Source organism: Stegostoma tigrinum, chromosome 6, assembly GCF_030684315.1.
Source record: "Stegostoma tigrinum isolate sSteTig4 chromosome 6, sSteTig4.hap1, whole genome shotgun sequence".
Taxonomy (NCBI): domain Eukaryota; kingdom Metazoa; phylum Chordata; class Chondrichthyes; order Orectolobiformes; family Stegostomatidae; genus Stegostoma; species Stegostoma tigrinum.
Genome location: NC_081359.1, coordinates 94,036,227 through 94,060,744, shown reverse-complemented (window position 1 = coordinate 94,060,744; position 24,518 = coordinate 94,036,227). Strand labels below are relative to the sequence as shown.

Genomic DNA, 24,518 nt, shown 5'->3' with positions numbered 1-24,518 from the left:
TATACCCTCACCTATGATATTTGGGACATCCCTCCTCCTCTCCATGTTCCTGAACCCCTTCCATCCCACCATGCTTCAGGCTAGCCTCCCTGTATACTTCCCTCCCTGCCTCATATATCTCTACCCATGCCTCCCTCCTTCCCTGGTCAGCTGTGCACAGATACATTTTGCCTCATGGCCTGATCTCAATCTTGGCCTGTCAAAGATCAATCAATGCTCCCCAAGGCTGAGAGGATAGCTGCTCATCACTCGACCTCCAGCAAGTACACAGAACTTGTCTGTTGCACAACAGAAATGTGCATTTAGTTGTGGTGAGACTGCTTTTGAGGTACGAATGCATGGATTTCCCAATACTTCCCAAAGCTTGAGACTCCTTCAAACTCCAAGAAATGAACACTGTTGTTTTATCCAAGCATTGGGAAGTTGATTTGGGGCCACGTATACAATTCCCTAGTCCCCTCCCCTGCGGATACCCACTCCCAGGAGATGTGGGAGATTTTGCCCATTTTGGGGCGGTACGGTGGCCCAGTGGTTAGCACTGCAGCCTCGCAGTGCCAGGGACCTGGATTCGATTCCAGCCTTGGGTGACTGTCTGTGTGGAGTTTGCACATTCTCCCCGTGTCTGCATGGGTTTCCTCCGGGTGCTCCGGTTTCCTCCCACGGTCCAAAGATGCGCAGGCTAGGTGGATCGGCCATGCTAAATTGCCCGTAGTGTTCAGGGGTGTGTGGGCTATAGTGGGGTGGATGCTGTGTGGGTCGGTGTGGACTTGTTGGGCCGAAGGGCCTGTTTCCACACTGTAGGGAATCTAATCTAATCTAATCTAAAAACTCTCTCGCTCTCTCTCTCTCCACAGATGCTGCTAAATTTGTTTTTCATCCTAGGTTGCCAGCATACACAGTATTTTGCTTTAGTTTAATCAATTCCTGTGAAGCACCTTCAAGCATTTAATGCCAAAAAATGTGAGTTATTAAATATAATATCACAAGAGGTATCAAAATACATTTTATCCTCTTGCTATAGAGTTTCTGAAGGATTTGAAATAGTTTTCTTCACTTCAAGTATTGGAAACTCCTTACCTCAAATGGCAGAGGGTTAGTAGGCACTGCCAAACCACTGTTAAAGCAATGAAACCGTCCACCTGTCTTCTCAGACAACTCATATAAGAACTCATTGGCTTCAGCATCGTTGCAGTTAAATGCAATGCAATGAATAGGGACAAGGCAGATGAGCTGTACCTGAGCAATAATGGTTTTTGGATGCTGTATTTGATAATAAAATATAAAGCAAAATTAATTGTTAATTTAAATGACCAGTCAAAATAAAAAAGTGTTACCTTAAAAATTGCACGGGGAATCAGTCCCGGAGCAGAGGCCTGCACGGGGAATCAGTCCCGGAGCAGAGGCCTACACGGGGAACCAGCCCCGGAGTGAAGGCCTCAACGTGGAAGCAGTCCTGGAGCGGAGGCCTACACGGGGAACCAGTCCCAGAATGGAGGCCTGCACGTGGAATCAGTGCTGGAGCGGAGGCTGGTGTAGGGAATCAGGCCCGGAGCAGAGGCCTACACGTGGAACCAGTCCCGGAGCGGAGGCCTGCGCGGGGAACCAGCCCCGGAGCGGAGGCCTGCGCGGGGAACCAGCCCCGGAGCGGAGGCCTGCGCGGGGAACCAGCCCCGGAGCGGAGGCCTGCGCGGGGAACCAGCCCCGGAGCGGAGGCCTGCGCGGGGAACCAGCCCCGGAGCGGAGGCCTGCGCGGGGAACCAGCCCCGGAGCGGAGGCCTGCGCGGGGAACCAGCCCCGGAGCGGAGGCCTGCGCGGGGAACCAGCCCCGGAGCGGAGGCCTGCGCGGGGAACCAGCCCCGGAGCGGAGGCCTGCGCGGGGAACCAGCCCCGGAGCGGAAGCAGCCCCGGAGCGGAGGCCTGCGCGGGGAACCAGCCCCGGAGCGGAGGCATGCACAGGGAATCAGTTCCAGTGCGGAGGCGTGCACGTGGAACAAGCCCCAGATTGGAGGTCTGCACGTGGAACCAGCCCCAGAGCGGAGGCCTGCACGTGGAACCAGCCCTGGAGCGGAGGCCAAGATGTGGATGCTTTGGAGAGGATTCAGAGGAGGTTTACCAGGATGCTGCCTGGACTGGAGGGCTTATCTTATGAAGAGAGGTTGACTGAGCTCGGTCTCTTTTCATTGGAGAAAAGGAGGAGGAGAGGGGTCCTAATTGAGGTATACAAGATAATGAGAGGCATAGATAGAGTTGATAGCCAGAGACTATTTCCCAGGGCAGAAATGGCTAGCACAAGGGGTCATAGTTTTAAGCTGGTTGGTGGAAAGTATAGAGGGGATGTCAGAGGCAGGTTCTTTACGCAGAGAGTTGTGAGAGCATGGAATGCGTTGCCAGCAGCAGTTGTGGAAGCAAGGTCATTGGGGTCATTTAAGAGACTGCTGGACATGTATATGGTCACAGAAATTTGAGGGTGCATACATGAGGATCAATGGTCGGCACAACATTGTGGGCTGAAGGGCCTGTTCTGTGCTGTACTGTTCTATGTTCTATGTTCTATGTTCTATGTTAACTTGAGAGCCCTCTATTTAAAGGAAGAGTGAGTCTACTTTTCAGTTAGTGTGCATCTACACATATTCAACAGTATTCTATTTAATTTAACTGAACAAGCAGGAATAACTCTCAAATGTGGCATTGACCAGGACTTTGTCAAGCTGTCTGGGTCTCATTTAATGGTCGGGAACCCATGGGGAGAGCCCATAAGTTCTATGGGTAGGTTAATGGAACCTAGTTTCCAAGTACTTCATTTGCCACCATCGGGTCTTCCCTGGGGCTTGGGGTGCCCAGTAATAGAAGATGCACTCATTGAGAACTGCAGGCAAATCAAAGGATATCATTTGCTCATTACCTTCAGTCTGAGGGGTGACATCTAGAAACGATGAACAGGTTCATTCCCCTCTCCTCACAAACTAAGGGTGAGTGCAGGAGCTGGGATGTGGGAGGGGTGAGTTTGCGGAGAGGTGATCACAGGTGGGATGAGCTGGTCGACAGTCAGAGGCAAAGGACTGCTCTTTCAGTTTCCTGCCCCTTTCCCAATGCCAGTTCCCTTGTTCAGGCACTAAGCATCTGAGGGCAAGGGATCCCTTCCTGCCCCCACTGAGAGGCTGCTGACAGGGATTGTGGGCTGCCTTCCAAGGATATGGGACAGCCACACAGCTCCAGATACTTTTTAATCAATCAGTTCAGAGTTTTCTTGCACTGGGATTGAATCTGGACCTCCTGGTCCAGAGGTAGGGGCACTGCTGCCACACTAAAGAAAGTAATCAGCCACCCAGCTCCATTCAACTGAGTCAATTGACTTCGGTAATGAGTCTGATTGACAAGCTGCTGCTGTAGGCTGGAAATCTCCCATCAGCCCTTTCTGCCCTTCAACCTAAATTGTCCCAAGAGATTGGTGTGGTCAGAGCCTCTTGTTTCCTGATGCGCTGGGGTGTATTGTTTTATATTGATGAACCAGGAACACAGTAGTCAACGGATGCTTGATGCCACTCAATGATTGCACTGGTGATCCAAACTGCTCCTGCAGGAAGAGCACCAGATCCAGTGAGAAGCCTCCGAGATGAAACGGACCTTGATTTAAAATATTTAATCCCCACTTTATGTCTGTCTAGAGCAAAACACAAATGATGCAAAATCTTTTCACTCAGAATCTGTGGAACTCTCATCTTCAACATGTGTTGGAAGCAGATTCGTTGAGCATATTTAAGACCAAGGTGGGTAGATCATTGTTGAGCAAAGGGGGTTGAAAGGTTTTATGGGGCAGGGATTTGAGGTTACAATCAGGTCAGCCAATGAGTGGTAGAGCAGGCTCAAGAGGCTGAAAGACCTCACTCCCTACCAATCCCCACCACTCCCTTCCTGCATTCACTTGTCACTATCCCGCCTACCTTTCCCAGACCCACCCCTCCTCTCCCTATTTATTTCCCAGCTCACTTCCCCCTCCACATTTCTGAAGAAGGGTCCCGACCTGAAATGTCAACTTTCCTGCTCCTCTGATGCTGCCTGGCCTGCTGTGTTCCTCCAGCTCCACACTGTGTTATCTCTGACTCCAGCATGGCCATTCTTGCTACATTTGACACAGTGAGAGGCTGTTTCTATTTGCTGCAAGTTGGGAACTGGGGATCACGGTCTCAGAATAAGATGTCAGATGTTTTGGAATGGGATGAAGGGAAATGTCTTCACTCAGAAGGCTATGAATCATTGGAACTTTCTACCACAATGCTACGAACATATACTCAGTAACTGTCTATTCAAAACTGAGATTGATATATATTTTTGGGCAGTAAAGGAGTCAAAGGATACGGGGACAGATTGGGAAAGTGAAATGGATGTGGATATTTAGTCATGATCTAATGAAACAGGCTTCGCCTTTCAGACTAACAATCAATACTGAAACAGTACAATCAGAGCTCAAAACTGAAACAGTGCAATCAGAGCTCAAAACTGAAACAGTGCAATCAGAGCTCAAAACTGAAACAGTGCAATCAGAGCTCAAAACTGAAACAGTATAATCAGAGCTCAAAACTGCACACTCATGAGGAACCACTGGTAGTACTTTCTCTTACTGACATTTGATATTCTCAACTGAAGATAAGTGACATTCAACTGAAATGCTGTGAAAGACCTATGAACATACCAAATAGGACCAGCAGTAGGCCATTCAATCTCTCATTGTTGATCTGTTTGTGTTTTGGAATTCACATTTCCAACTATCCCAGGTAACCTTTGATTCCCTTGACTAATAAGGACCTATCTACTAATGCCTTAAAAATATTCAAGGGGCTCAGTGGTTAGCACTGACCTCTCAGTAATTAGTGCTGCTGCCTCACAGCACCAGGGACTCGGGCTTGATTCCACCCTTGGGCAACTGTCTATACGGAGCTTGCACTACGTGCGTGTGCGCATGTCTGGGTGTCCTCGTCCTCAGGGTGCTCTGGGTTCCTTTCACATTCCAAAGATGCACAGGCTAGATGGATTGGCAGTGCTAAATTGCTCGTAGTGTTTGGGGATGTGTAGATGTAGATTAGGTGGATGGGTCTGGGTGGAATGACAGAGCATCAGTGTGGACTTGTTGGGCTGAAGGGCCTGTTTCCACACTGTAGGGATTCTATGACCCCATGTCTAATACCTTCTGAGACAGAGTTCAAAAGCTACACAGCCTATGACAGAAAAACATTACCTTCATCTCTATCCTGAAAGAACAACCTCTAGCTCTCCATTCACCCACAAGAGGAAACATCATTTCTACATCCAGCTTGGGAACAGAATTCTGGATCTTGCACATTTCCTCTCATTGTTCCAAACTCCAGTGGAATTGTAATAACAAAGTCACTCATTTTGAGGCAATGTTAACACCTTTAGGCTTTATTCAATGAATATGGTATTGAGGTAATTTTTCTGTGCAGCATCATACCTGGTCAGGTCTTCCATCAGTGAGGAGGTAAACAGCTTGAGTGCCACCATCAGCAAGAGCAAGTCGTATAGCTTCCAAAGTGTTTGTGGAACCCCCAACCTGTACAGAAATACTGTATTGCTCAACCTGAATTTCTTAAAAAGCAATTGAAATTTGACAATACCACAATTACATTAATTCATATAAAGCATGACTCAAGAGATCGTTCCACCGCCGGGTTCAGCGAAGTGAAAGCACCAAGTTACCTGCACTTTCCACCAAAATTACTTCAGCAGAATCAGAGCCATTTATTGATTAAACCCACGTATATAAGAGTAAGTTATATTCTCAAAGCAAGCACCTATTCTCAAATGCATCCTCAAGGTGTGGAGGTGTCAGTATTGGACAGGGTTGGACAGGGTCAAAAATCAAAGACACCAGGTCATAGTCCAATTGGTTTATTTGAAAACACTAGCTTTTGGAACATTGCTCTTTCATCTGGTGTAGTTTATCAGCCATCAAGACACAGATGCCTCTCTCACTACACCTGATAAAAGGAGCAATGCTACAAAAGCTAGTGTTTTCAAATAAACCTGTTAGACCAAAATCTGGTATTGTGTAATTTTTGACCAACCCCAGGGTGGCAGCACTGAGATAGAGAATTCACAATGTTAAAACATGTTGTTGCAATCATATCTCAACTGTAGCTTCTGGGTTTTACTCAGACTGTGAGTATGGCTACAAGGGTCAAGCAACTCAACTTCATTTCCATCTTTCTTAAAAAAAAAGTGTGATCTTTGCTATAGGCTAAATTAGCTGGTCTAAATCCGAACTTCAATTATACAAGATGCCAGACAAGGTGCAGGGAAAATAACCTGAGAATCCGACAATTGCTATCCAGCATCATCAGCTGGAACATGCACGTGTGGAAGTGAGCTGAGGTTAGGATCAAGGAAATTGTCTGCCAGCAGTCAACAAACGATCAATTTGTCAGAACTTGTAGAACTGCCTGTCAATTAAGGTCAGCACTTTCACGAGAGATAGGAAGAAAACTGGATTCTGTACATTTCAGAATTAACACTATATTCACTTTTCAGCTAAAATAAAAATAAACACTGCACTGCACACCAATTGTGGGAACAATTTCAGTTCGTTAACTGGAAAGTGTGCTTTCTGATGCTTCCTTATTAATCCCTTCAATTAATTCTGATACTGATGGGTCAATCATCTATGAAACCACACAAAACATCAAATAACAAAAACACATCTGCCCTGCCAGTCAAATCATACGCTTTGCCCAGTTTAAAGCTAGCTGCATGACCTCATGACAGTTACTGTCGACACCTCATTTAATAAAAAATACTAGCAATAAAATATAAACTAAATGTTATCATCGAAAATATTAATGAAGGAACAATTGAAAAAATGTTTCATTAATGAAGAGTAAGCATTTTAATCATCGTACAACTTCAAACACAGAATCTGAATACTTTATGTACGGCAGTATCAGTTATATGGTAATAGCCAGTTGCTAAGTAATAGTTGCCACATGTTGGAAAATACATCTTCAATGTAATCAAGAATAAGTGTACGCAATTATCCGTGAATGAATTAGGAAAATATCACAGGATTCAAATGTTTCAAACAACTTTAACAATCCAAAAGATATGTGACTGAGGCACAAGTTAGGTTAATTTAAACAGCACTGGCTCAATAAAAAGGTGAAGAATCAGAATTGAACATTTATCTCCATGTAGTCTTGGAACAAATTATTAATATCTGAATTCAAGTCACTTGTCACTGGTTGTGACACAAAGCTCCCTATCCTAGTTAACTGGAAGTGTGAGCAGGGATTTAGAAACAGATCATTTAATAGAATAGTTGGTTCAAGACTGGAAAAGAGTCATAACAAAAGGGAGGAAATTAGCCACCTCAGAGAGAAAATGACAGAGTTTCAGAACAGAACAGCTCTAACAACTAATCTCAAGAGACAAGTGGGAGGCCAACTTGAAACAGCCAAGGAAGTATTTAAATTGTTATATGTGCACAGGATTTGTTCTGCACTAACAGTTAACACATCAGATAGTCTATTACAGCACAAATCACTTCTCATCACTCAAGTCCCAAATGTGCTGAAACCCACAAAATAAGCATAGAATCACAGAACTGTTACAGTGTAGAGACCTTTCAGCCCATCACTATACAACTGCTCACTAAATGAGTATAAGGCTTTGCACCATTCTCCTGCCTTTTCCCCATACTCTTGCACATTTTTTTCCATTCATATAATCATCAAATGCCCCTCAAATTCACCTCGAATGCCTCAATCAAACCTGCCTCTGCCACACTTCCAGGCAGTGCTTACCAGGTTTGCGTAAAAAAGCTTTTCCTTGCTTTTCATTTGCTTCATTTGCCAAATTGCTTTAAATTTATGCCTTCCTGTTCTCAATTCTTTTATGAGCAGGAACAGTTTCTCCCTATCATCTCTGCCTAGATCCCTCATGATTTTGAAAAATTTTGTCTAAGCGTTTTCCTTTCCAACTAAGAAAATCACAACTTCTTCAAGCTATCCTCATAACTGAAATGTCTTATCCCTGGAAACATTCTTGTAAATATCTTCTTCACACTCTCCAATGCAGTCACATCCACCCTGAAATGAGGCATCCAGAACTGTCCACAAGATCTCCAGCTAAGATCCAACTTATACAAGTTCAGCATGATCTTCTCGATCTTGTACCGTGCTCCGCTATCAATAAAACCTATTATACTAGATAATGAAATGTGAGGCTGGACAAACACAGCAGGCCCAGCAGCATCTCAGGAGCACAAAAGCTAGACCCTCTCTGATGAAGGGTCTAGGCCCGAAACGTCAGCTTTTGTGCTCCTGAGATGCTGCTGGGCCTGCTGTGTTCGTCCAGCCTCACATTTCGTTATCTTGGATTCTCCAGCATCTGCAGTTCCCATCATCACTGACACAACCTATTATACTGTCTGCTTTATAAACTACTCTCTCCACCTTTAGTGAACAATGCGTATATACAACCAAGCCCTTTTTCCTCCTGCACCTCCTTTACTTTACATTCTCTCTCCATATTCTTTCCACCAAAATAAATCACTTCATACTTAACTAAATCGAACTTCATCTGCCTCCTATCTGGCAACTCCATCAACCTGTCTATTTCCTTTCAAGATTTATACCATCCTCCTCATAGCTTACAAGGCTTCCAAGTTTTCTATCATCCACAACTTTGAAACTGTGTCCTGCACACCAAGATCTAGGTCATTAAATATACCAGGAAAGGCAAAGATCCCAATATCGATCAGTGGGGATCTCTACTACAAATCTTCCTCCCACCCAAAAAGTATCCATAAGCAATTGCTTCCTATTTCCCATAACTCAGCAAATTTTGTATCTGCAGTACACTCTCCTTTGTATTCCACGATCTTTAACTTTGCTAATAGGTCTGTAATGTAGCACTGGATTGAATAACTTCTGGAAGTTCATGTGTGCCCTGCCAATAGCATTGTCCTTATTGGCTCAAAATACTCCAGGAAGTTAGTTATATGACTTTCCCTTAACAAATCTATGCTGTCTGTCCCTATGAACCTACATTTGTACATGACAATTAATCCTCTCCTGTTTCTTTGAGATTCTACATCACTGAAGTTAAACTGAATGACATGATACATATGAATAAAAGCAAAGAGCTGTGGATACTGGAAGCCTGATATATAAACAGAAAATGCAGGACAGACTGCAGGTCTGGCTGCATCTGAAAAGATAGAGAGAAAGAGTTAATGTTTTCGAGTTTGATATGGCTCTTCTTCAGAATAGGGACCCACTGTTGGGCTTTGGATGAGGTGAATGTTTACCATTTTTGCAAATGTGTTTACCTGGAGGCCTTTAACCCACGACCATGCCTTTTCCAGGTTATTTTCATTTACTTCTGCCAGCTTCTCCTGCCAGGGATCAGCTCTGGAGTCAAACTTCACAAAATTGAATTTGGTCTTGTGTCGAAGCTGTTCCTGAATATAGCAAATTTACCAGTAAATATGTTTCAAAGGACACAAACCCACATTATTTTACACCATATATACCTCAGCATGTTGGAGGCATGATGGTTCCATTCAATTCTTCATGAATTGGGAGCTTCAGACTCACATTCCAAAACTCAGTGATTCCAACATTAATGTCCAACGGGGTGGACATTTTCTTTGGCAGCAACACGGAATATCTGCTCGCATGTTCACAACCAGTTTAATACCCTTACCAAAGATCAAGCGAAATATAAAAGGATATGCTGAATTTGAGGCAGTAGGTGTGCATTACCTTCCAGATCGAATTTCAGCCCCAGGCATTCACAGGACTTCAGCAGGGAGGCAACGGTTTAGTGGCATTAATCCAGGGACCAAGATAACATTCTAGGTTCAAATCCCGCCATGGCAGATGGTGGAATTTTAAGTCAATGAATATCTAGAGTTAAGAATCTCATCCTGACCATGAATCTGTTGCTGTTTGCTGGGGAAAATCCCATGTGGTTCACTTATGTCCTTTATAGAAGGAAACTGCCATCCTCACCTGATGTAGCCTCTATGTGACTTCAGACCCACAGCAAAGTGGTTGACTCTCAACTAAGGATGGGTAATAAATGCTGTCTCACCAGCAATGCCCTCATCCAGTGAACGAATCAAAGAAGACACAGTATCAAGCAGAAGACAGGCACAATAAAGTGAAAGGCATAGTTTTTGGCTAAGTTTTTGGAGTGTGTGAGGCCCAGTCAGTTTTCTCACTGTTCCTTAGCAAACTCAAATGATTTCTGAAGAAAGGTCTAGGTCCAAAACGTCAGCTTTCCTGCTCCTCTGATGCTGCTTGGCCTGCTGTGTTCATCCAGCTCTGCACCTTCTTATCTCAGATTCTCCAGCATCTGCAGTTCCTACTGTCTCTCAAATTATTAACTATCTGCCCATCCCAAAGGCATCATTCTCGTCAATTCTATCTGCATCTTACCATGCACGTTCCCCAGGCCAACTAACCGCTGCCAGGATTTCCCAGAACTGATGAGCACCCATGACACCAGCAAGGTGAGCCTTACAGGTTAGCTGAGGGACCAAAGCACGTAAAGCCAAGACAAGGTAATATAAGGCAGGATGCAGTGAGGATCAAGGTAGGCTAGGACTGAGTGAGTGCTATGACAGTGAGTAAAGAGCCCGGAGCTGCAGCTTGGTCTGGGCCATGAGCTGGGTGTGCGTCCCTGAGCTGATTCATGATTCATCACAGATCAGTAGCGAAGTGTTGCTGCATCCGTACAAGGCATTAGTGAAACCACACCTGGAATAATGCGTATAGTTTTGATCCCCTTACTTGAGGATGGATGGAGTTCCATTGGAGGCTGTTCAGAGGAGATTCATGATGCAGTATTACAATAACAGTTGCCAATACAGCCCAAGGTGCATCACTGAAGTCCAGGAGTATCCTGTAAGTAGGGATCTTAGAGGCTTGCACATCTCAGATGCCAAAGTCCACGGACATTGGGCGCTTGTGATTGGTGCCAATGGAGCATGCCCTGAAATGATGATTTCTGGTGTCTGACATGGAGGTCCTTTGGAGCAAGAGGTGAGCTGGCATTGCCAGATACCTGCTCTGTCTTCCATGTCAAGAATTCTCCACACCTAGCTCGTTTGGCATGTATGGTAAGAAAGGAAGCTCAATGTTAATAAGCTGAACTGAGGAAGGGTTACCGGACCTGAACCGTTAACTCTGATTCTTTTCTTCACAAATGCTGCCAGATGTGCTGAGCTTTCCCAGCAACTTCTGTTTTTGATTCGTAGGGAGAAACTTGCCTCACAGCTCAAAGTAAAAATGCAAGGCGTGCCTCCTGGTGGTCCTCGCTGGACTTGATGTGTGATTCTGCCACAACTTCTCAATAGCCCACATCTCTCAGGTGCCCGTAAGATTCTGCTCATAGACAACAGAAGGCACATCCACCCCACTCTGGAATACTGAATTCCACAGATTCATGACCTTTGACAGAAGTAGTTTCTTCTCATCTCAGTTTTAAGTTTGCTACCCCTTATGCTAAAACTCTGACCTCTTGTTCCATGTTGCCCCACATGAGGAAACATCTTTTCTGCACCTGCTTTGTCAATCCCCCTTTTGCATCTTACAAACCCCAATTAGCTTTCCTTTCATTCTTCTAAGCTCCAGCGAGTACAAGCCTAAACTGGTCAAACTGTCTTCATAAGACAAACCCCTCATCTCTGGAATCAATCTAATGAACCTCCTCTGAACAGCCTCCAATGGAACTCCATCCATCCTCAAGTAAGGGGATCAAAACTATACGCATTATTCCAGGTGTGGTTTCACTAATGCCCTGTACGGATGTAGCAACACTTCGCTACTTTTACACTTCATTCCTTTAGCGATCAGTGCCAAAATTATAAAGGCTTGTGTGCTTGGAGTAAGTTTTTCTACTGGCATTGCATTAGAACAAGTCACTTATATCAATCACAGTACGTTCACTTTTTATATAGTGAATGACGGCCTTATAATGAGGTGATAACTAGTGTGTAGCTGCTCTTGAATTTCCTCCAGAAATTCACAGAATTCCTACAGTGTGGAAACGGGACCTTCAGCCCAACAAGTCCACAATGAACCTCACAGCATCTCATCCTAGCCCATAACTCACCTAACCTACACATCTCTGAACACAATGGGCAATTTAGCATGGCCAATCCACCTAAGCTGCACATCTTTGGACTGTAGGAGGAAAACGGAGCACCCGGAGAAAACCAACGCAGACACAGGGAGAATGTGCAAACTCCACACAGTCACGCGAGGCTGGAATCAAACCTGGGTCCCTGGTGCTGTGAGGCAGCAGTGCTAACCTCTGAGCCACCGTGCTGCCACAAATTTGCTAAACAATTCCTGGGAACACGGCCTTAATAGGCCAGAACTAGTAATTAGTAAAGTGATTTGTTGCAGCAAATGATTTGCAATACAAATCTCCTTAAAAGCTAGCACCTTCAATGCCTCTCGGGTTATAGAATGGAAAAATGTTGATCAGGCAGCAAGTCTCACCACATTAAATCAACGTTTAAAGGATTTGTCATGAGATATTACACTGTGTCAAATCATTGAACTAATAATTTGTAGCTCATTAGAAAGCTCCTTAACACAGAAAGAGAATATCCTAAAAGTCTGAACTTCTTAGTTATAAACCTGCATGAGTTGAAAGATCTTCCTTTGCACCAACTCCAGCTTATCTTCCATGGATTGAGAGGTGTCAATGAGGAAGTAAATCTGATTCTCAATTATGGTCCCAAACAGCTCCCTACTCCCCTGCTGAAGCCAGTCAATTCTGTGAACAAAGAATGAAAACAGAGGAATTCTTCAATACGAAAGAGCTTTATAAATCTATAACACGATCCAGATTTATTTACTGAGGTACACTGATGAACATGATGAACACTGCTAGTCCATACAAGCTTGGATACAAAGAGTACCAAGTTTCTATATCAAGTACTGTAGACATTGATGGATACATTCATCTTTGGCACCTTGAGAAATCCCTTCAAAAGCTGGAATCAACTTATAAGCTAAGTGTACAACTGCCAGTATGGGTGTGAGTCATCATCATCCTGAATGATTCAGTTAGCCATGGCATCTTTATGTACAGCAAAGACAATGATTATTCAACGTGCAACTATGGTAGAATGAGAACACACACTAGTACAAAATTTCCTTTTTTATTTCAGTAGACTACCCCAGGTGTGTGCTGGAGTGGGGAGAAAACAAAATTTGACAATATTTAAGAGCTCCTAGGTAGGTCTGTACTTGTGATGCTTGGCAGAATAGGTCAATTTGGCAAACAGACGGAGGCCTAAAGAAATTAGGCCACTTGAAAACAAAACTGGCAAGCTTTACTAAGCTATGAGCCAAAATTACTACTAAAAATCATAAATTGTAATCTTATAAGTGATGCCTGGAGTATGACCAGAAGACCATAAAACATAGGAGCAGAAATTAGGACATTCGGCCCATCAAGTCTGCTCCACCATTCAATCATGGCTGATAAGGTCTTCAACCCCATTCTCCCACTCTTTCCCCGTAACCCTTGATCCCCTTGATCATTAAGAACCTATCTATCTCAGTCTTAAATATACTCAATGACCTGGCCTCCACAGCCTTCTGTGGCAGTGAATTTCATAGATTCACCACTCTCTGGCTGAAGTAGTCTCTCCTTATCTCGGTTCTAAAAGGTCTTCCTTTTACTCTAAGGCCATGACCTTGGGTCCTAATCTCTCCTACTAATGGAAATATTTTCCTAACATTCACTCTGTCCAGGCTATTCAGTATTCTGTAAGCTTCAATTAGATGCCCCGCTCATCCTTCTAAACTCAATGAAGATGGTCCTAGAGTCCTCAAACGTTCCTCATATGTTAAGCTTTTCATTCCTGGGATCGTTCTCATGAACCTCCTCTGAACCTGCTCCATGGTCAGTGCACCCTTCTAGAGATATGGGGCCCAACACTGCACACAATATTCCAAATGTGGCCTGTACAGGGCCTTATAGAGCCTCAGCAGTATATCCCTACTTTTATATTCAAGTTCTCTCAAAATAAGTGCTAACTGTTCTATGTTCTATGTTCTATGTTCTATTACACTGCATGTGCCTTCCTGACTACTGACTCAACCTGCAAGTTTACCTTGAGAGAATCCTGGACTAGAACTCCCAAGTCTCTTTGCACTTGAGACTTCGGAATTTTCTCCCCATTTAGAAAATAGTCCATGCTTTTAGTCTTCTTACCAAGTGCCTGACCTCACACTTTCCCACGTTGTACTCCATCTGCCACTTCTTTGCTGACTCTCTTAACCTGCCCAAATCCTTCTGAAGCCTCACCACCTCCTCAATACTACCTGTCCTTCCACCTATCTTTGTGTCACCTGCAGACTTAGCCAGAATGCCCACAGTTCCTTCATCTAGACTGTTAATGTGTAAAGTGAAAAGTTGTGGTCCCAACACTGATCCTTGTGGAACTCCACTTGTCACTGGCTGCTATCCTGAGAAAGACCCTTTTATCGCCACTCTCAGCTTCCTTCCAGACATGGGATGAGATTTATGGTGATCTTTGGGATCGTTTTAGGCAGCCAACTTGTCAAGCAATAATTGATTAAACTGCGAGGATAAAAATTCCCCACAAGAAAAAGTACAGCTTTTAATATTTGAAATATTAGTGTTTTCTTTTCATTCTTATCATCTACGTTGAATCCTGAACTTAATGAGACTGTTGTACTGATTGGTTAGCTCACAGCCCTGGGCTAATAATGCAAAAGGCCCAGGTCAAAGCTCACCAGACCCGAAGATACCTGCTTTCGGGTGTCTTTTGTCACTTGGACTCCCAAGGTCACAGTAGTTTGACATGCTTTTATGCAATCAGTATTATTTATGTAAAGTATTTATTATATTGAAGTTATAAAATATTCATTCAATTTTAATTTGTTTCTCCGATTGTGGTGTTTGTTTTTATTCTTTCATGGAATGCGATCATATAACTCCAACTGTGGGCAGACCATGTCACAGCCGAGGCTGTAATGAGGTCAGGCACATTGTAGCCCTGGTAAACACACAGCTGATGATAGCAAGTAACCAGATGGAGCATTATTTTGCCAGATTGCATCTGTCCTGCTTTTATGGGCAGGACATACTTGGAAAATTTTCCATGTTGCCAAACAGATGCCTGTGCTTTGGCTGTACTGGAACAACGTGGGTAGCAGCATGACCGGCTCTGAAGCTCAGGTCTTCAGTATTACCACCAGACATTTTCGGATTAGCTTTGCATGTAATTTTATCCTTTCCCCATTGATTGCAGTGTCTTCAGCCTCCCAGGCTCCATGTTTGGGAACTACTTCCTCAAACATATCTCTCTCTATACCCTTTAAGACCTTCCCTAAATCCTACCTCTTTGACCAAGCCTTATGTCCTAATGTCTTTCTTTGGCTTTTACCCATTATACGTTCATATAGCATCTCAGGCCATTTTTCTTGTTATTGCTTTAATGGCATGAACATCAATCTTACTAGATCCTTGATCAGTAGGCAAATCAACAATTACATGGCAAAGGTAGGTTACTGGATGTGAGGAACGTCTGATCATCCATAATCCTATTGAATGGCGTAGCAGACTTGAGGTGCCAAACAGCCTAGACCTATTTCTTATGGTCTTATCAGTGTGTGCTATGGGAGATGGCTGTGCTTTTGTTGCCAATGTGCTGTTCTCAAAGCAGGAAATTGACCCACTGTGTGTTAATGGCAGATTTATCTTCAGCAGAATGGGGTTGGAGTTTGTGTGATCCTTAAGTTGGATGTATTACAGATGGAAACAAGATGATTTAAAAGGTAGACTAATATATGGATGCTTAAAGCATAAGGCTAGGAAGGAAGAGAGGATGCTGTTGTGATAAAGTCACAAGGCTAGTAATGTAAAGACCCGGACTACTGGTTCAATTCTATGTTCATCATAGTGGCTAGCAGAATTCAAATTCAATTAACAAGTCTGGACTAGAAAACTAATCTCAATAATGTTGTCATGAATCTACCTGTTGTAAAAATCTATCTGGGCCTTTGTGGAAGGAAATCTTGTATCATTAACTGGTCTGGCCTACATGTGACTCCAGACCTACAGCAATGAGGGTGGTCAGAAAGCCTGAGCATTTAAGTTCAAGCACAATTAAGGATGGGTAACAAATGATGGTCTTTTCAGTGACACCCATATCCCACAAAAGATAATTTCTAAATATGTGGTTGTTTCACGTGGAATGGGAGTGAAAGTATTTAGAAACCACTTGCTGAGGATGCAGTGAAATTTCATAAAAAGGGGGAAAGTTCAAATGCAATGGTGTGCGGGAGGTGAACGTGAAATCAGAAAAAAGGAGACATTATGAAGGTGCTTTTGGGAGAACACTGAGGCATGAAGAGAGAAAGTTAACAAAAAAAAATTAGCAATGGTGTTGAGAAAATGCCCTTTAAACTGTTTTGTACAGAATGGGCAAATAAAAAAGCACCGAAAAATATTCAAAACGCACATTCTCCAGCATCGGCAGTCCCCACTGTCACCGAAAAAGAAATAAATCTGAAAAAGGCACAGGACTCAACTTTGTGAAAATGAATCAATAAAAAGCCAAATTTCATGAATTAAAAATCAGATTGTGTAGAATAGGGAGAAACAGAATAAGGTACAAATGATGGAGGACGTCAGCTCAGTAAAAAAAATGTACAGTCTATTCCCCTAGCTGGAAAGCTGGCTGACTGCCAAAGGAAAATTTCAAAGACTGTTTATCACTGGGAATCTGTGGGTGAAACTTAGAAATCAGCCTCCTAAAAATGTGAAAGGCTTTTTCTGACGGATATCCTCAGGGTAATGGAAGTTGATACTCCCCAGGAAATCATTTCAAATATTACTTAGGTGCTGTTTCTTCATTGTCACTGAATCAAGGTACTGGTGCCTGCAACAGAATTTTATTGAGATATCCAGGGTCTCATCTGCTGCCTACAGAGCAAGGCAGAGGCCACACCCCCGCTGCCTCTTCTTTGGGAAGGCCCACCAAACTACAAACCAATCAGCAGCAGCGACCATTCTGCGAGGGTTGCAGGGGTGAGGGGGATGTAGAGGTCTCAACTTGTGAAAACTGCCAGCCAACCAGAGGCTGGCAGCTCTCATGCTTAACAAGACGGAGATGACTGTGGCAGCTCCTGGAGTGTCAGCCATTAGAGAGTGACCTTGGACACAGAAGTGTGTGTGTGTGTGTGTGTGTGTGTGTGTGTGTGTGTGTGTGTGTGTGTGTGGGTGAAGGACTGAAGCCAATTGTTTTCCATCTTTATGTGTACTTACAGTTTATTGGTGCAGGAATGATGGGCCAAATGGTGTCCTTCTGCACCGTAACAATTATATTTTACAAGCACCCATGTAAGCCAATCACCCACTTCAGTCTGCATTATATCCTGTTCTAAACTGCAACACTGACATTAAGCACAACACCTGGAATATCCAATACCGGGCCAAGTTACCAACTTACCTCCTTTGGAACTGGTCCAATGCCATCTTCATTTTCTGTCTGTACTGCTTGCATTTCTCTGCAGTTATGTAAACATGCATTACAGAGCCATCTTTCCACCGTGTGTGAGCAAAGCGGCCACAGTACTTGGCGTTCACAAGTTTAATTCTAGTTTCCTGTTCAAATGGAAGTTGCAAAATAAATCTTCAATCAGCACAGTCCTCGTGGAGTAAACACATAAGACCGACAGCAAAGTGACATTCTCTGACTGGTGATAATAAAGTGTGAAGCTGGATGAACACAGCAGGCCAAGCAGCATCTCAGGAGCACAAAAGCTGACGTTTCGGGCCTAGACCCTTCATCAGAGAGGGGGATGGGGGGAGGGAACTGGAATAAATAGGGAGAGAGGGGGAGGCGGACCAAAGATGGAGAGAAAAGAAGATAGGTGGAGAGGAGAGTATAGGTGGGGAGGTAGGGAGGGGATAGGTCAGTCCAGGGAAGACAGACAGGTCAAGGAGGTGGGATGAGGTTAGTAGGCAGGAGATGGAGGTGCGGCTTGGGGTGGGAGGAAGGGATGGGTGAGAGGAAGAACAGGTTAGGGAGGCAGAGACAGGTTGGACTGGTTTTGGGATGCAGTGGGTGAAGCGGAAGAGCTGGGCTGGTTGTGTGGTGCAGTGGGGGGAGGGGACGAAGTGGGCTGGTTTTGGGATGCAGTGGAGGAAGGGGAGATTTTAAAGCTTGTGAAGTCCACCTGTGTGGCTTCCTCTACATTGGGGAAACCAAGAGGAGAATTGGGGACCGCTTTTCAGAACACCTCCGCTCGCTTCGCAATAAACTGCACCTCCCAGTCGCAAACCATTTCCACTCCCCCTCCCATTCTTTAGATGACATGTCCATCATGGGCCTCCTGCAGTGCCACAATGATGCCACCCGAAGGTTGCAGGAACAGCAACTCATATTCCGCTTGGGAACCCTGCAGCCCAATGGTATCAATGTGGACTTCACCAGCTTCAAAATCTCCCCTTCCCCCACCGCATCCCAAAACCAGCCCACTTCGTCCCCGCCACCCACTGCACCACACAACTAGCCCAGCTCTTCCCTCCACCCACTGCATCCCAAAACCAGTCCAACCTGTCTCTGCCTCCCTAACCTGTTCTTCCTCTCACCCATCCCCTCCTCCCACCCCAAGCCGCACCTCCATCTCCTACCTACTAACCTCATCCCGCCTCCTTGACCTGTCCATCTTCCCTGGGCTGACCTATCCCCTCCCTACCTCCCCACCTATACTCTCCTCTCCACCTATCTTCTTTTCTCTCCATCTTCGGTCCACCTCCCCCTCTCTCTCTATTTATTCCAGAACCCTCACCCCATCCCCCTCTCTGATGAAGGGTCTAGGCCCGAAACGTCAGCTTTTGTGCTCCTGAGATGCCCCCTTATAATAATACTTACTGCCACAGTTAAGGAGCTAAATTGTTCAAAGGTCCCAAAACCCATTTGTTAGCAACTGAGTAACAGTGTGAAATGTTAAGTGAAGTGGGTAAGATGCCAGGTGGATAGGCAAGGAGGGTAGTGTGGCAGGTGGGTAAGGGGATAGAGTGCCAGGTGGGTGGAGTGGGTAGAGTGGCAGGTAATTGGATCAGTGTTTATGATGAGTTGGGGAGGAAGAGGTTCAGTGGCTGCTGTGTCGGGGGAAGGGGTCCAGTGTGTTGAGGCGATGGGTCTTTCAGGTCAGGTTGGGTGTCAGGAACGATGCTATTAGATTGAGTCAGAAGGTATCAATTTCAAGAGGAAGGCAGATTGTTGAGTCCAGTCAGAAGGGATTGTGATAGATCGAGTCAAGGGTGAGTATCAGGTCTGTTGGTGTCATGTCTAGGGCGGGGACAAGGTCACAGGGGTTTTGGGGGAAATATGCATATCAAGTCCGGGGTTATCAGGGAATGGGGGTCCATGTTTATTTTAATCATTATCCAGAAATTAGATTAGGTTTTTGATCTCCTGATGCTAACTATTAAACTGAATTGAGCCACAACTATGTAAGCACAGTGACTTTACGAGACATTTTTGGAGGGTTTCAGATGCAGGAAAAATGTCCAACAGAAAATGCAATTTCTGAAGCAACTCACAGGCAGTCAGCAGTGTCTGGGATTTCTGCACAGTCCCAACGTGAAACTCTAGTCTACACTGCTCGAAAGACTATCTCACCATCGGAATATCTGGGCCAGGGTGTTGCTTCCCACTGTTACTGAACTGCATATGGATTTCAGGCCTAACCTGACAGTGTGCAAAGGCTGAAGGAGGAAATCTCAATCTGCTTCACTCTGGAGACAGAGATAATGGGAACTGCAGATGCTGGATGAACACAGCAGGCCAAGCAGCATCGCAGGAGCACAAAAGCTGACGTTTCGGGCCTAGACCCTTCATCAGAGAGGGGGATGGGGAGAGGGAACTGGAATAAATAGGGAGAGAGGGGGAGGCGGACCGAAGATGGAGAGTAAAGAAGATAGGTGGAGAGGAGAGTATAGGTGGGGAGGTAGGGAGGGGATAGGTCAATCCAGGGAAGACGGACAGGTCAAGGAGATGGGATGAGGTTAGTAGGTAGATGGGGGTGCGGCTTGGGGTGGGAGGAAGGGATGGGTGAGAGGAAGAACTGGTTAGGGAGGCAGAGACAGGTTGGACTGGTTTTGGGATGCAGTGGGTGGGGGGGGGGAAAGAGCTTGGCTGGTTGTGTGGTGCAGTGAGGGGAGGGGACGAACTGGGCTGGTTTAGGGATGCAGTAGGGGAAGGAGAGATTTTGAAACTGGTGAAGTCCACATTGATACCATTAGGCTGCAGGGTTCCCAGGCGGAATATGAGTTGCTGTTCCTGCAACCTTCGGGTGGCATCATTGTGGCACTGCAGGAGGCCCATGATGGACATGTCATCTAGAGAATGGGAGGGGGAGTGGAAATGGTTTGCGACTGGGAGGTGCAGTTGTTTGTTGCGAACTGAGCGGAGGTGTTCTGCAAAGCGGTCTCCAAGCCTCCGCTTGGTTTCCCCAATGTAGAGGAAGCCACACCGGGTACAGTGGATGCAGTATACCACATTGGCAGATGGGCCCCAGCTATGCCTGCCTCTTTGTAGGTTACGTGGAACAGTCCCTCTTCCGCACCTACACAGGCCCCAAACCCCACCTCTTCCTCCGGTACATTGACGACTGTATTGGCGCCGCCTCTTGCTCTCCAGAGGAGCTCGAACAGTTCATCCACTTCACCAACACCTTCCCCCCCCAACCTTCAGTTCACCTGGGCCATCTCCAGCACATCCCTCACCTTCCTGGACCTCTCAGTCTCCATCTCAATCAACCAGCTTGTAACTGATGTCCATTTCAAGCCCACCGACTCCCACAGCTACCTAGAATACACCTCCTCCCACCCACCCTCCTGCAAAAATTCCATCCCCTATTCCCAATTCCTCCGCCTCCGCCGCATCTGCTCCCACGATAAGACATTCCACTCCCGCACATCCCAGATGTCCAAGTTCTTCAAGGACCGCAACTTTCCCCCCACAGTGATCGAGAACGCCCTTGACCGCGTCTCCCGTATTTCCCGCAACACATCCATCACACCCCGCCCCCGCCACAACCGCCCTATGAGGATCCCCCTCGTTCTCACACACCACCCTACCAACCTCCGGATACAACGCATCATCCTCCGACACTTCCGCCATTTACAATCCGACCCCACCACCCAAGACATTTTTCCATCCCCACCCGTCTGCTTTCCGGAGAGACCACTCTCTCCGTGACTCCCTTGTTCGCTCCACACTGCCATCCAACCCCACCACACCCGGCACCTTCCCCTGCAACCGCAGGAAATGCTACACTTGTCCCCACACCTCCTCCCTCACCCCTATCCCAGGCCCCAAGACGACATTCCACATTAAGCAGAGGTTCACCTGCACATCTGCCAATGTGGTATACTGCATCCACTGTACCCGGTGTGGCTTCCTCTACATTGGGGAAACCAAGCGGAGGCTTGGAGACCGCTTTGCAGAACACCTCCGCTCAGTTCGCAACAAACAACTGCACCTCCCAGTAGCAAACCATTTCCACTCCCCCTCCCATTCTCTAGATGACATGTCCATCATGGGCCTCCTGCACTGCCACAATGATGCCACCCGAAGGTTGCAGGAACAGCAACTCATATTCCGCCTGGGAACCCTGCAGCCTAATGGTATCAATGTGGACTTCACCAGTTTCAAAATCTCCCCTTCCCCCACTGCATCCCTAAACCAGCCCAGTTCGTCCCCTCCCCTCACTGCACCACACAACCAGCCCAGCTCTTCCCCCCCACCCACTGCATCCCAAAACCAGTCCAACCTGTCTCTGCCTCCCTAACCTGTTCTTCCTCTCACCCATCCCTTCCTCCCACCCCATGCCGCACCCCCATCTACCTACTAACCTCATCCCACCTCCTTGACCTGTCCGTCTTCCCTGGACTGACCTATCCCCTCCCTACCTCCCCACCTATCTTCTTTTCTCTCCATCTTCGGTCCGCCTCTCCCTCTCTCCCTATTTATTCCAGAACCCTCACCCCATCCCCCTCTCTGATGAAGGGTCTAGGCCCGAAACTTCAGCTTTTGTGCTCCTGAGATGCTGCTTGGCCTGCTGTGTTCATCCAGCCTCACATTTTATTCACACTGGAGACAGATTAGTTTTTAACTCTGGGCATAACCCTTGATCACTGCTGCAAGGTGGAAGGCAATTTGCTTAACCTTAAATTTGTCAAAGAAATATATCTTTAAAATTCCCTACATTAAAGGGAAGGTGTCCATCCCTACATGTTAAAACGAGGAATTGCTGACTCTTTACAGTGATCAAGGAGAAAAGTTATTACATACTCGCAATGTCATATTGATCTGGTAGTTCCTCCGTTACTCATTGCGTACGGAGATAGTAGGAATTGCAGATGCTGGAGAATCTGAGATAACAAGGTGTAGATCTAGACGAGCACAGCAGGCCAAATAGCATCAGAGGAGCAGGAAGGCTAATGTTTCGAGCCTAGACCCTTCTCCGAAACGTCAGCCTTCCTGCTCCTCCAATGCTACTTGGCCTGCTGTGTTCATCCAGCTCTGCTCATTGTGTACCGTTCCTCATTCTGAACTGTACCCATCGTTGTTTATCATACTCATTACAGCAAGTTTATCAACATGAAATACAAAAATGAACTATACTATTGATACTAGATCCCAGGAAACAGCGACAATGTGCTACGAATTGATTTTATTATTATATATAAACTGAATACGTACAGCTACTCCTCCCCTATGTTTCGAAATGCCTTCAAATACCAATCAGGACGTTATCTTATCCTTGAGAAGATGCAGGGGAAAGGGACAAGCACATTCATACAACAGGCATAGTGGGCATAATATGCCAAAAGGCCTTAGGAGGTAACGTAATAATTCTGGGACTTTATGATATCCTAACTCAACATTTGTAGCAGCTGATTCTGGACAATGCGGATCACTAGAGGGCAGTATAACTCTAGTTCCCTCCATCTGCTGGGGAATTGATCGATGAGTCAATTCAAAAGACATGAAAGCCCCTGAATTTATGTAGCACCTTTCACGACCATTGGATGTTTCGAAGAATCGTACAACCAATGAAGTACTTTTGAAGTATTGTTCCTGTTGTGTTGCAGGAAATGATGCACACATTCAAGCAGAAATTTATCAAGCTATTAGTAATTCTTATTGAAATCCTAAAATATATTCTAAAGGATGTTAGTACTAATGACAGAAGTTGCTAACGTAAAATAAAAATGAAAAATCAGGATGTTGCTTGAACAAGAACAGCTGGATAAGACTTTGGTTAGGCCACACTAAGAGTATTGCATTCAGTTCTGGTCACCACATTACAGAAAGGATGTGGAGGCTTTGGAGAGGATGCAGAAGATGTTTACCAGAATGCTGCCTGGATTAGAGGGTATGAGCTATAAGGACAGGCTAGAAAAACTCAGGCTGTTTTCTCTAGAGCAGTGGAGACTAAGGGGAGACTTTGATAGGAGTCGAGAAATTTATAAAATGTGTCGATAAGGTTGTCAATCAGAATTTCTCCTAGAGTTGAAATGTCTTTTCCTAAGAGACATGCATTAAAGGTGAGAGAGGGAAAGTTCAAAAGAGATGCGAGGGGCAACATTTTTTTACACAGAGGGTGGTAGGAGTCTGGAACATGCCACCAGGGGTGGTAATGGAGGCAGATACGATAGGGGCATTCAAGGGACTTTTAGATAAGCATGTGAATATGCAAGGAAGAGAGAGATATGGACCAATGGCAGGCAGAAGGGACTAACTTAATTTGGCGTCATGTTCGGCACAACATCGTGGGCTGAAGGGCCCATTCCTATGCTGTACTGTTCGATGTTCAATGTTCCAAGTTCTAAGAGCCAATGCAGTTCAGCAAGTACAGAAGAAACCGCAGAATGATTCTGGGTGTAATTTAAGACACAGGAAGAAGGGCTGTGGATGCTCTTAATGGCATAGCATGCAAGACCAAACAGATGTGTATTGGAGTAGCAAGTCCAGATGTAAACAAAGTCCTGAATAAAAGTTCCCACTGCAGATGAGCTGATTCTGTGGGAAGTCGAGGAAATCTTACTGCGGTGGAATTAGGCAGTCTCAATAATGGTATGATTTGAAGTTGAAAGACCACCTCAAATCAAGCGTGATCTAAGATTGAAAGCAGACTGGTTTAAATGCAGACTGTTGCCAGGAGGGAGTTGATATCTAGAAACCAGAGCTTGGAGTGTGGACTGAAAACAATGGCTTCAGTTTTCCCAAGACAGAGTAGAAGGAAATGGTTGTTTCCTCCTGTACTGGATGTCAGATAAGCAACCTAATAACTTAGAGCATGAGTCAAGAGAGGTAGCTGTGAGATAGGTGGCACAGTGGCTCAGTGGTCAACACGACTGCCCCACAGTGCTGGGGATCTGGGTTCAATTCCGCACTCCGTGTGGAGTCTGCACATTTTCCCTGTTTCTGT

At 45.4% G+C, this 24,518-nt stretch overlaps 1 protein-coding gene across 1 annotated transcript in view; it reads right to left on the bottom strand.

The window, feature by feature from the left end:
* LOC125453100 (von Willebrand factor A domain-containing protein 3B-like) overlaps window positions 1-24,518 on the bottom strand; it is a 133,414-nt gene that overhangs the window by 61,305 nt on the left and 47,591 nt on the right. Inside the window, exons 10-14 of the mRNA XM_048532201.2 lie at window positions 17,519-17,673; window positions 12,666-12,804; window positions 9,341-9,472; window positions 5,468-5,566; window positions 1,078-1,260 (exon numbers count right to left, since the gene is read on the bottom strand). Of these exons, the coding sequence (XP_048388158.1) occupies window positions 1,078-1,260; window positions 5,468-5,566; window positions 9,341-9,472; window positions 12,666-12,804; window positions 17,519-17,673 (708 nt within the window). The remainder of the gene's footprint in view (window positions 1-1,077; window positions 1,261-5,467; window positions 5,567-9,340; window positions 9,473-12,665; window positions 12,805-17,518; window positions 17,674-24,518) is intronic.